Source organism: Brachyhypopomus gauderio, chromosome 2, assembly GCF_052324685.1.
Source record: "Brachyhypopomus gauderio isolate BG-103 chromosome 2, BGAUD_0.2, whole genome shotgun sequence".
NCBI classification, from domain to species: domain Eukaryota; kingdom Metazoa; phylum Chordata; class Actinopteri; order Gymnotiformes; family Hypopomidae; genus Brachyhypopomus; species Brachyhypopomus gauderio.
In genome coordinates this window covers 31,211,729-31,224,452 of record NC_135212.1, presented here as the reverse complement: position 1 = coordinate 31,224,452, position 12,724 = coordinate 31,211,729, and the positions used below count along the sequence as shown (strand labels likewise).

General features: G+C 46.4%; 1 protein-coding gene across 2 annotated transcripts in view; it reads right to left on the bottom strand.

Moving 5' to 3' along the window:
• The window catches only part of fbn1 (fibrillin 1), a 98,174-nt gene that overhangs the window by 6,829 nt on the left and 78,621 nt on the right, over positions 1-12,724 (bottom strand). For both annotated transcript variants that reach the window (XM_076994003.1, XM_076994004.1), the window contains exons 51-55: positions 6,203-6,355; positions 1,420-1,479; positions 1,180-1,305; positions 240-359; positions 12-134 (exon numbers count right to left, since the gene is read on the bottom strand). In XM_076994003.1, coding sequence (XP_076850118.1) covers positions 12-134; positions 240-359; positions 1,180-1,305; positions 1,420-1,479; positions 6,203-6,355 — 582 coding nt within the window. The remainder of the gene's footprint in view (positions 1-11; positions 135-239; positions 360-1,179; positions 1,306-1,419; positions 1,480-6,202; positions 6,356-12,724) is intronic.

Sequence of the window (12,724 nt, the reverse complement as noted above, 5' to 3'; positions counted from 1 at the left end):
TGTTTTCATACCTTTGCACATCCTCTGGTCTTCCCGAAGCACATATCCTGCAGGGCACTTACATTCATAAGAGCCATAGGTATTCACACAGCGGAACGCACACAAGAGAGGATTCTGGGAGCACTCGTTCACATCTGCACAGACACAAAACTGTTAGGACGCTAGCACAGACTCAGCAACTCAGGATGTTTGGCACTTTTTTGACTGCTAGTGGTGAAGACCCAGAGATGTGTGTGTACCTTCACAGGACATCATGGGTCCAGGTTCAAAACCTTCATCACATGTGCACTCAAAGCCACCCAACACATTAGTGCAGGTGCCATTACCACACGGATTCCCCACCGAGCACTCGTCTATGTCTGGATGGGTGTAAGGGGTAGGGGGATAGTGAGCGAGAGACAGAGAGACAGAATGCAATGTTAAATATCATGTTATTATATAATTGGCAGACTATCTGACCACAGTGACTGATGAGAGACGGAGAGCCACCCTGATAGAGCACAGACTCACTGATCACCGTCTGGTTACAGAGACCAGCAGACACAAGAACCCTTGGCTGGCTGCAAACAGTGTAAACAAAAAATCCAAACAGAGCTGCAAGTTCCAGCAGAAAGCTCAAAATTCAAAGATTCCTGAAGAATTCTTCCCAAAATGTATACTAATTATCCCAGATTTAACAACCTCTCAAGTATCAGACAGGACCATGCCAGCTAGGGGAACACAAGAAGCGCTGTATATTAGCAAAAAGTCCTCCACAGGCATAAAAGGGACACACACACATGCATACACATGCGCAAAAAAAGCCCTGTCACACTAGATCACAGTCACACTAAAATGGTCTTCAGTCAGGTATTTTTTCCTGCTGTATATATTTTCACAAAATATATAACATTTGATTTCCTGTTGTTTTAATCTACTCAACCTTTAAACCCAAGCTGTGGAAATACAGTCATTACAAGAAAGCATCTTAAACTGAGAGAGAGAGAGAGAGAGAGAGAGCGAGAGAGAGGGAGAGGAACATGGAGATAGAGGGAGACAGAAAGAGAGAGGACAATGGACGGAAATGGGACAAAGGATGAAAATCAGGGCTCAGTGGCCCTGCATCTGAGCACCGAGACAATGACCACCTTCGGTCATAAAGCCTGCACTAGCCCCTTACAGCCACCAGGGGTCGCTGACCTATACAGTTGACCTTGGAGGAGTCGAGGATGTAGCCGAAGGGACACTCGCAGCGGAAGGCTCCGTCTGTGTTAATGCACACGCCGTTCTGGCAGATGTTGGGGGTATCTTTGCACTCGTCGGTATCTGCAGGAGACACAAACAGTCAGTTCATTCAGTACTCACGCAGACAGCAAACATGTCTCAGGCTGAGAGGAGGCAGTGATGTGTGAGACTGCAAAGGGAGAGGGGGCCTCTTACCCTCAGGCTTATCCACCCCATAAGGCAACCCCACACCGAAACACAGGTCCCTGAAGGCCTCTGAATACACACACACACAGCCATGTGAATACACACATATGACCATACACAATACCAAAAACACACATCCACATACAAACACAAAAACATATATATACATGCATCCATCTGTGCAGAGTTGTATAATCCGGGTTCAGAAAGTAAAAATCCTCACCAGGATTTTGCTCAAGCTTGGTAGATTTTCTAATTAGTGCAATCCAGGTAAAATTAGTGGAAGCCTGAGCAAAATCCTGGTGAGGACTTTTACTTTCTGAACCTGGATTATACAACTCTGCATCTGTGTGTGTTGTGTGTGTATGTGAACATATCTTTGAGTGTGTGTGTGTGTATATATATATATATATATATATATATATATATATATATATATATATATATATATATATATATTAGGGGTGGGCATAGATTAATTTTTAAAATCTAGATTAATCTCACTGAAATCTTGAAATTAATCTAGATTAATCTATATTAAAATGGCTCATATGCGTGCTACCCAATTAATGACTAAAAGTCAGTCTTTGAGATAGGGTTTCTTAATACAGAGGGTGCATTAGACCAGGGGCTCATCTCCTGTTTCCAAAATGCATCAATGACTGCTTGAGAAAGCTGTTCTACTTTGATACTTAAAGAAAAAAAACTCAATAAATGCTCAATAAAATGTAGGCTACTCGTGTTCAACGGTTTATTCAGTTAAACACAAATTTGTAAGCCAGTACAGTACAATGTACACTGTACATTAAAAGGGGTTGATAACATGTTTATTCAGCTAAACATGATATTTGAAATGTAAGCCAACATTTAGTACATTTAACCTCACGGACGTAATTTGGGGGGGACTTTTTCAAAAGCCGGTTTTGGTCCTCTGCAGTTTTAACGGTTAAAAGGGAATATTTAAATAGCGACGAATCTAGCACTAGGACCATGCAGAAAACGACCACTCCGAGCTCCGCTCCGGTAACACTTTACGTTCCTAAAAATGAATTTTCCATGAAGCAAACCTGGCGACTTCGTGGCTGCATCCATGTAAAAACACATACGATTTGTAATTCACAGGTTTGAAAACTCGTTCTCGCCCCTACTGTGCAATTTGGTTAGGAATACAGCCGAGCTAAACTATCAAGTTGAAAGTCATCATAGTTTGCTTACCTATTTTGACCCAGTTCCCAACCCAACTTTAAGAATAGATTAACGAAGAATAATTTTTTATATCGCCCGATAAGAGTATCAAATTAACGAACGGCGTTAATATATATATTATTATATATATATATATATATATATATAATATATATTGTAGCGTGGGACCGCTAGGAGGGCGGTACTATTCCCATAATCCCTTTCGTGTCATATTTGGTCGCTAAGTTTAGTGTTATAATGTCTGTAATGTACTTGTGATAAAATGCTATGTGATTAATGTGTCTGTACAATGTAAGCTTTTAATTTATGTATGTATGAGTGTTCCTAATGTGCCTGTCAAACCTACCACCCCCGTGTGTCCGTACTCACTCGATAACCCGCACCCATTCAATGTATGTGGGGTGGGAGTTCACGAGCATTGCCCCTTCGTGTTAAAAAGAGGGCTGCTTCTTAATAAAGAAAGCAAGTGTTCAGAAATGGCTCGTTCCTTTAATCAATCCTCCGCACTACACGCTACATTGGTGTCAGAAGTGGCTCTGCAGTCTGAAATTGACGCTTTAGCAGAGAGGATCGAACAGTGTAAGTGGAGGATGTCGAGGCGAGACAAAGGGATTCGACTCCTCTCGCCAGAAGGGACCAGCCGGCTGATGGAGGACCCAGACCAGTACCACGGAACCGAAGCTTCGGGTCTAGCGGTACTAGAGGACGGTTGTAGCGGCAGAAGGCCACACAGCATGGGCCGAGACTACGCCGATCCCACACCGCCGTCTCGCAACCCGGGGGCGGGCCACGGAAACCCGGTCACCCGCCGCCCTGCACACCTGAAACCGCAATACGACGCTCCAGCCGATGACGTCACGGAACACCGCTTTCTACTGCCGGCGAATTCAACGCAAGCTAGCAGGCATGTTGATTGGGCGCCTCCGAGCAAAGCTGGTCACGCGCTTCCAACTTACGACGGCGCTGTTGATTGGGCGCTCTACGAGGCGCAGCTTGACAAATGGTCGAACGCCAAGACAGCGCTTGACAAATGGTCGAACGCCAAGACAGCACTTTACCTGAGCCTAGCCCTACGAGACGATGCCCTGCAGGTGCTGGCTGACCTACCCCTGGAGGACAGACAGGACCCGGACATGCTGGTCGGAGCCCTGAGGTGCCGCTTCGGCCGTCAACCGTGCGAGTCGTCCGCTAAGACTACGCTGAAAACTAGGAGACGCAACAGAGGCGAACGTCTGGGAGTCCTGGCTGCGGAGATAGCCGCGTTGGTGAGAAGAGCGTACCCGGCATTCAGCGGGCAAACTCAGATGCAACTAGCGCTGGATTTCTTTGTCGACGCGCTCCTACCCGATGAACTACAGCTGCAAGTACGTCTATCCAATCCACCGTCGCTGGGTGAGGCAGTGGCGGAGGCCGAAAGAGTCGAGCTCATATTATCGCACGGCAACGGCATATGGGGCGCTACTCAACCCAGAACCTCTGTGACCCAGGGCACCGGGGACTCAACTATCGCGTGCTGGAACTGCAGAAAAAAGGACCACAGAGCCAGTAGATGCAGGCTGTCGGGAAACGACCGAGGGGCCACCCAGTAAGGGGCGCGGCGGTCCCGATGTCCTATCCAACGCCCTACGAGAGAGTGTTCCAGGTTGCGGGGAGCAGCGGCTGCTACGTTAAATGCAGTTTTGGGGATTCAAGTGTGTGGGCTCTGATCGACATGGGCTCGTCAGTCTCCTTGATCCAACCGAACGTGTCCGCAGAGGTACGCCCACCCGACCCAGGAAACAACAACGCTGAACTGTTTACAGTATCCGGCGAGCGACTACAGCTGCTCGGCTCTCTTGATGTGCAAGTCGACTACGGTCAAGGACCGAAAGCACACCATTTCTGGGTGAGCAATATCAGGGAGTCGTGCATCCTGGGTAAGGACTTCCTGGAGGCTACAAGGGCTGTTATCGACCTGGAACGTGGCATCGTGTCTCTGAATGGGCTCCCCGTAGCCACCCGCGGCATCAAGGGGGTGAGTGACCGTCTCTTATCGACGCAATGCGCGGCGGGTAATACTAGTACTCATAACGATACCGAACGTGATCACATAAACGAAATGTGCTTTCGCAGCTGTGAGGGGCTATCCGATCGCGACAGCGAGGAACTCCGACGGCTTATCGACCGTTTTAAACACATATTTGCGGATTCGGAAAACGAATGCACAAGGACCAGCTTGACCGAGCATGCGATTGAAACCGGTAACGCAGAACCGATTAAGATCCGCCCTCACCGGATGCCCCATTCAAAACGTGCGGCGGCCGGGAAACTAATCAAAGTCATGGCTGATGCGGGCGTAATCGAACCGTCTAATAGTCCCTGGTCTGCCCCGGTCGTGCTAGCTAAAAAGAAGGACGGCACCTGGAGGTTCTGTGTCGACTACCGCAAACTAAATTCAATCACAAAATCGGATTCTTATCCAATTCCTAGGATCGATGATACCCTAGACCAACTATCCGGTTCGTGTTGGTTCAGCTCGCTCGACCTGCGTAGCGGGTACTGGCAGGTACCGCTCGCAAAAAAAAGACAGGGAGAAGACGGCTTTCTCCATAGGAAATAAATTGTGGCATTTTAAAGTTCTGCCGTTCGGTCTTTGCAATTCGCCGGCCACGTTCGAGCGCCTCATGGAACGCGTGCTGTCCAGAATCCCTAAATCCAAATGCGTCGTATATTTGGATGATGTCCTTGTCCACGCAAACGACTTCGATGCGGCGATCGAGAACTTAGAGCTGGTGTTCAAAACGATTGAAGACGCTAACCTAAAATTAAACCCGGCGAAATGTAATCTGCTCCAGCGACGTGTAAAATTCTTAGGACACGTAGTAAGTGGGGACGGCGTGGAGACTGACCCCGAAAAGACCAAAGCGGTGAAAGACTGGCCTGAACCGAAAAATGTGAGACAACTCAGAAGTTTCCTGGGGTTCGCGTCGTACTACAGGCGCTTCGTACCAAGTTTCGCGGACATAGCGACACCGTTGCACCAGCTGACGAAGGGGGGGGGGCTAAGTTCCTATGGTCAGCCGCCGCGGACCGAGCATTTCGGGGCTTAAAACGCTCTCTGTGCGATTCTGGCGTTCCCTAATTTTTCGCTACCGTTTATCGTGGACTCGGATGCGAGCGATCACGGCATAGGCGGCGTCCTGTCGCAGCTGCAGGACGGCTCAGAGAGAGTGATCGCGTATTTTAGCAGGCGCTTGTCCAAAACAGAGAGAAACTATTGTGTAACTCGACGCGAGCTCCTGGCGGTGGTGGAGTCGCTGGGTCATTTTTGGCCGTACGTCGATGGCGTGAGCTTTGAACTGCGTTCGGATCACGTGTCGCTACAATGGTTGGTCAACTTTAGGGAACCCGAGGGCCAACTAGCGCGCTGGCTAACACGGCTGCAAGAGTTTGACTTCGTCATCAAACACCGGCCCGGACGCGTGCATGGTAACGCAGATGCGCTCTCCCGCAGGCCATGCGCCGAACATGGTTGTAAATACTGTGACAGGGCGGATGCGAACGCCACCGTGGGCAGTGTACATATGTGTGTGTGTGTGTGTGTTACCTTCGTTTATGCTAGGGCAGATCTCACAGGGGCTGCCCCAGCCCTGCCCCGGCATGGCACTGCAGCAGCAGTGGCCTTTTGTCGTGTTCAGAGGCTTCGGGGCCAAACACCTGCCACTCTCAAACTTGGTGTAGCAAAAACTCTCCCTCATATCTGAGACAGACAGGGAGCATGAGTGAGAGAGACAGACAGAGAGGCAGACAGACACGCACAGGAACAGCAAATTGTGTGTGTGTTGGCGTTAGATGATACATTATTTTTACTGTGTCTGTGTAATGTTTGTCTAATTCCTTAGACTAATTCCTGGTTTAACTCTGCTGACATCACACCACCAGAGTTTGCGATCTAGGAATGTACCCACTGTGAGAGGGAGTTGGTGTGAGTGGGTGTGTTTGGGAGTGAGTGTATGAGTGGGAGTGAAAATGGGTGTATGAGTGGGTGCAAGTGTGAATGAAAGAGTGGGAGTGGGTGTATGAGTGAGAGTTGGAGTGGGTGTATGAGTGGGTGTAAGTGTGGGTGTAAGAGTGAGAGTGGGTGTAAGTGTGGGTGTAAGTGTGGGAGTGGGTGTAAGAGTGAGAGTGGGTGTATGAGTGAGAGTGGGTGTAAGTGTGGGTGTAAGAGTGAGAGTGGGTGTTTAAGTAGGTGTAAGTGTGAATGAAAGAGTGGGAGTGGGTGTATGAGTGAGAGCTGAAGTGGGTGTATGAGTGGGTGTAAGTGTGGGTGTAAAAGTGAGAGTAGGTGTATGAGTGGGTGGAAGAGTGAGAGTAGGTGTATGAGTGGGTGTATGAGTGGGTGTAAGTGTGGGTGTGAGAGTGGGTGTATGTGTGGGTGTAAGAGTGGGAGTGGGTGTATGAGTGAGAGTGGGTGTATGAGTGGGTGTATGAGTGGGTGTAAGTGTGGGTGTATGTGTGGGTGTAAGAGTGGGAGTGGGTGTATGAGTGAGAGTGGGTGTATGAGTGGGTGTATGAGTGGGTGTAAGTGTGGGTGTGAGAGTGGGTGTATGTGTGGGTGTAAGAGTGGGAGTGGGTGTATGAGTGGTTGTAAGTGTGGGTGTAAGTGTGGGAGTGGGTGTAAGAGTGAGAGTGGGTGTATGAGTGGGTGTAAGTGGGTGTAAGAGTGAGAGTGGGTGTATGAGTGGGTGTAAGTGTGAATGAAAGAGTGGGAGTGGGTGTATGAGTGGGTGTAAGTGTGGGTGTAAGGGTGAGAGTGGGTGTAAGTGTGGGTGTAAGAGTGGGAGTGGGTGTATGAGTGGGTGTAAGTGTGGGTGTATGAGTGGGTGTAAGTGTGGGTGTAAGAGTGAAAGTGGGTGTAAGAGTGGGAGTTGTTGTAAGTGTAGGTGTAAGAGTGGGAGTGGGTGTAAGACTGAGAGTAAGTGTGGGAGTAAGAGTGGGAGTGGGTGTATGAGTGAGAGTGGGTGCATGAGTGGGTGTAAATGTGGTTGTAAGTGGGAGTGGGTGTAAGAGTGAGAGTAAGTGTGGATGTAAGAGTGGGAGTGGGTGTATGAGTGGGTGTAAGAGTGGAAGTGGGTGTAAGAGTGAGAGTGGGTGTATGAGTGGGTGTAAGTTTGGGAGTGGGTGTAAAAGTGGGAGTGGGTGTAAAAGTGGGTGTAAGTGAGGATGTAAGAGTGGGAGTGGGTGTAAGAGAGAGAGTAAGTGTGGGTTTATGAGTGGCAGTGGGTGTATGAGTGGGTGTAAGTGTGAGTGTAAGAGTGGGAGTGAGTGTATGAGTGGGTGTAAGTGTGGGTGTATGAGTGAGAGTGGGAGTGTGAGTGGGAATGGAAGTGGGAGTGGGTGAGAGAGTGGGAGTGAGAGTGGGAGAGGGTGAAAGAGTGGGAGAGGGTGAGAGTGGGAGAGAGAGTGGGAATGGGAGGGAGAGAGAGTGGGAGTGAGAGTGGGAATGGGAGGGAGAGTGAGAGAGAGTGGGAGAGGGTGAGAGAGTGGGAGTGATCTTGGGGGTTTTGTTTTGGTTGAAGGTGCAGTTAATTAAACAGCTTAGATGAAATGTTGAAGCCCCATTTTCAGAGCAGGTCAGTAGGGGGCAACAAAGAACTGTGCCAGATACAGAATATTAACAGACTCATAAGAAAGTGAGAAGTGAGAAGCACTTACTGTACTACTGTCATACTGTGATGATTACTGTACTACTGTCATACTATGATTACTGTACTACTGTCAAACTATGATGACTACTGTCATACCATGATTTGTGTACTACTCTCATACTATGATTACTGTACTATTGTCATACTATGATGATTACTGTATTACTGTCATACTATAATTACTGTACTACTGTCAGAAATGATGATTACTGTACTACTGTCATACTGTGCCAAGAAAATTCCTAACAAATGAAACAAACAAAACCAAAAAGCATTGTGCGGGTGCAGTATAAAGGAGAGACTACTTACATTTACATTTACGGGATTTAGCAGACGCTCTTATCCAGAGCGACTTACAAAGTGCTTTTCTTCTGATCACAGAATACATCCTAGGTAATAGTATGGATAGGCCAGAATTCAAGACACCATTGAGTCAGACTACTACTAAACTACAGGAGTCAATATCATTACCTAGTGTTTTTCAAGTTAGACGTTTGCCAAGAAGCACAAATAACCATAGACAGACATACAATTTAAGAACAACGGCAAGTGGTATCAGCTGAGTTAGTGCTCTGGTAAGAACTCAACAAACAGGTGAGTCTTCAATCTACGCTTGAAGATAGCAATAGACTCTGCAGTCCTAGCAGCTAATGGAAGATCGTTCCACCATCTTGGAGCCAGGACGGAGAATAGTCTGGAGCTTTGTCTTCCATGAGACTTTAAGCATGGAGTTTCGAGTCGAGCCAAGCTTGAGGTTCTGAGTGTTCGCTGTACAGATCAGCTTTTTACCATGGACATCATGTAGGGAGGGGCCAGTCCATTTTGGCTTTGTAAGCAAGCATCAAGGTTTTATATCTGATGCGTGATGCTACTGGAAGCCAGTGAAGAGAGCGTAGCAGAGGAGTCACATGTAAGAACTTGGGAGATTGAAGACCAGTCGTGCTGCAGCATTCTGAATTAGGGAATTGCAGTAGTCCAGCTTAGAGATTACTAGAGACTGCACAAGCACTTGAGTAGCTTCCTGTGAAAGGAAGGGTCGTATTCTCCATAAGTTGCAGAGGAGAAATCTGCAAGATCTGGTTAGCTTTGAAACATGTGTTGAGAAGGACAACTCGTTGTCCAACATTACACCCAGGCTTTGAGCAGTTTCTGATGGTGTTAACAAGGTGTTATCAAAGGAAACTGTGAGGTCATTGTGTGGGTTTGGGGTTCCTGGAATGTACATAAGCTCAGTTTTGCTAGGGTTGAGCTTCAAGTGTTGAGCAGTCATCCATGAAGCAATATCTGCTAAGCATGCCAAGATACGCCTAGAAACCTGGGTGTCAGAATGAGGGAAGGAAAGAATTAGCTGGGTGTCATCAGCATAGCAATGATAAGAGAAACCATGAGACAAAATAATGTCACCAAGGGAACGAGTATATAAAGAGAAGAGAAGATGGCCTAGGACTGAGCCTTGGGGGACTCCAGTGGAAAGTTTACATGGATTGGATGTAGATCCTCTCCATGTTACCTGATAGGAACGGTCTTCAAGATATGACTGGAACCATTTCCAAGCAGAGCCAGTCACACCGAGGCTAGAAAGAACAGAGAAGAGGATGTAGTGGTTGACCATGTCAAAGGCTGCAGAAAGATCTAGACGAATTAAAACTGATGATAGCTTGTTAGCCTTGGCAGCATGGAGCTTCTCGGTCACTGCTTTGAGGGCAGTTTCTGTTGAGTGTGCCCGTTTGAAGCCAGACTGATTAGGATCATGGAGTTGGTTCTGGATGAGGAAGAGAGATAATTGGTCATAGACTGCTCGCTCCAGAGTTTTTGATAGAAAAGAAAGAAGTGATACCGGTCTGTAGTTGTTCATGTCAGAGGTGTCAAGTGTTGCTTTTTTTAAGATTGGTACCACCCTTGCCATCTTGAGCACGGTAGGTACATGACCCGAAACTAAGGAGTTGTTGATGATTGCCGAGATGAACAGAAGGAGTTCTCTTGACATATTCTGGAAAAGAGTGGAAGGAATTGGGTTCAATGGGCATGTAGTAGGGTTGCTAGAAGTCAGAAGTTGATGTATCTTGTGTGAGGAGAGAGGGGAGAAAGAAGCCAAGGAGTTGAGTGTTGGGTTAGGGGTACTAGTAGGAAGGTTGGGAGCTGGGGAGAAGGACTGACGGACTGCTGCAATCTTCTCTTCAAAGAAGATGACAAAATCCTCAGGAGTGAGTGAGGATGGAGGAGGGGGAGAGGAAAAAATGCTGAATAGCTTGCGTGGATAGGATGCAGATGATTCAAATTTCTTTCTGTAGTAGGTGGACTTTGCTGATGTGACTTCCAGTGAGAACTTTGAAAGGAGAGATTGATATGAGTGGAGGTCTGAATCTAGGTGACTTCTTTTCCACCTCCTCTCAGCAGTTCTTAGATCTCTCCTGTGGCTGCGTAGCACTTGAGTTAGCCAGGGGTGAATGGAACAGATCTCTTAAGCCTAGAGGAGGGAGGACAGAGAAGATTGATGGATGAAGAGAGCATAGAGAGGAAAGTATCAGTAATTGTGTCAATTCTGATGAGGAAGGGAGGACAAAATAGTGGCAGCAAGTGTTGAGGGATTTATGGAGCGCACTTTTGGATTAAAGTAAGAAGAATGTACAGGGGAAGTGTGAGTGGAGATGGCAGGGAGGGGAAAAGAAAAGGATAGAAAGTGATGGTCTCACAGGTGGAGTGGGGTGACTGTGATGTCCGATGTTCTGGTGTCTCGTGTAAAGACCTGGGCCCGTATTTATCAAACTTCTTAGAATTACTCCTAAGAATGCTGCTAAGAATTGACTTATGTCTAAAATAATTCTTAGTTAAAAGCTGAGACTAAAAGTTAGTTATCAAGCATCTCAGTCTCACTTTAAGCGAAGTGTAGGAGCAATTCTTAAGTGTCAGTCTCAGAGCTGTTTTACGACACCTGGCTGTGCCGCAAAGCTGATCCTGGATGACGTCGTTTCAAAACCCCCTGCAAGAACCAATCACTGGATCGGATTTCATGTTCAATAATATTTCCTGAGAAATGTCAAGATAAAATTCAGAAAATGTTGAAATACCTTCATATTTAACTTAATAATGTTGCAGTCATATTTTTTGTGAAATAACACAGCGTATTTACATAGTTAATAAATAATCCATTAAAAAATATTTCATATCTATCACATATCTTAAGTATGTGACACGCACTGGTATGTATAATTTTCCCTTCTTTCTTTTGTTATTCATATATTTTCTCAGATTTATTTTGGATACTGCATACATTCTAACCGAATCACATTCAGGCGGAGGACCACCGGGCAAGCCTCTTAGCGCAGTTTGTGAGGTGGTGCAGCGTATCATTGGGGAAGACAATGCGGTGATCTGTGGAGTGGAGGGGGGTCAGGATCCTGCATTAATGAAATTTGAATACTTATCTCAAAGACAAGGTTTTTATCATTTATTTAGATTTGCGCACAAACACTGTGATGCTAATTGTCACTTCAAAATAATTGCATCCGTCAGTAATAAAGAAGCTGCTCGTGCTCCCGACCCTGCTGGCTTGAGCGCAGATTCTCCATCTGCCCCTCCCTCTCTGACAGCGCGTCCAAACACCTCCAGTGATGAATGGCTGGAGGAAAAGTGAGCATCTGAAGGAAGTCTGGCAGAGGACTCACTCCCAAATGACATACAATAACTGACAAGACAGACGTCAAAGCTTAAAATTAAAGTATTAAAATTGCAACATGAATATTACACTCTTGCACGAAAAAAAAATTTAAACCCATGCTTATCTTAATGCCTAATTATTGTGCATATTTGTGCATTGTGCATATTTATATATCTATAAAATTGAAATGTGTACCTAAAATGAAGGTTTGCACGCGTCTCTGTCTTCTCAGTGCCATCTCAGCCCCCTAGTGGCAACTCTTAACGACTTATGAGTCCTCTGGAGCAGTCTTATTTATTTCTTAGAGTGGAATTTTGGACTTAAGTGCTGAAAAATTCTTAGATTTGCTCCTTCTCACAGAGTTAAGTGTAAGTGCCAGTTATCAAAACTCAAGTATAATAATCACTCTTACAAATATGCACAATAATTAGGCATTAAGATAAGCATGGGTTAAAATTTTTTTTTCTTCCTTTCATTTTTTTGTGCAAGAGTGTAATATTCATGCTGCGATTTTAATACTTTAATTTTAAGCTTTGACGTCTGCCTTGTCAGTTATTGTATGTCATTTGGGAGTGAGTCCTCGGCCAGATGTCCTTCAGACGCTCACTTTTCCTCCAGCCATTCATGACTGGAGGTGTTTGGAAGCGCTGTCAGAGAGGGAGGGGCAGATGGAGAATCTGCGCTCAAGCCAGCAGGGTCGGGAGCACGAGCAGCTTCTTTATTACTGACAGAAGCAATTATTTTGAAGTGACAATTAGCATCA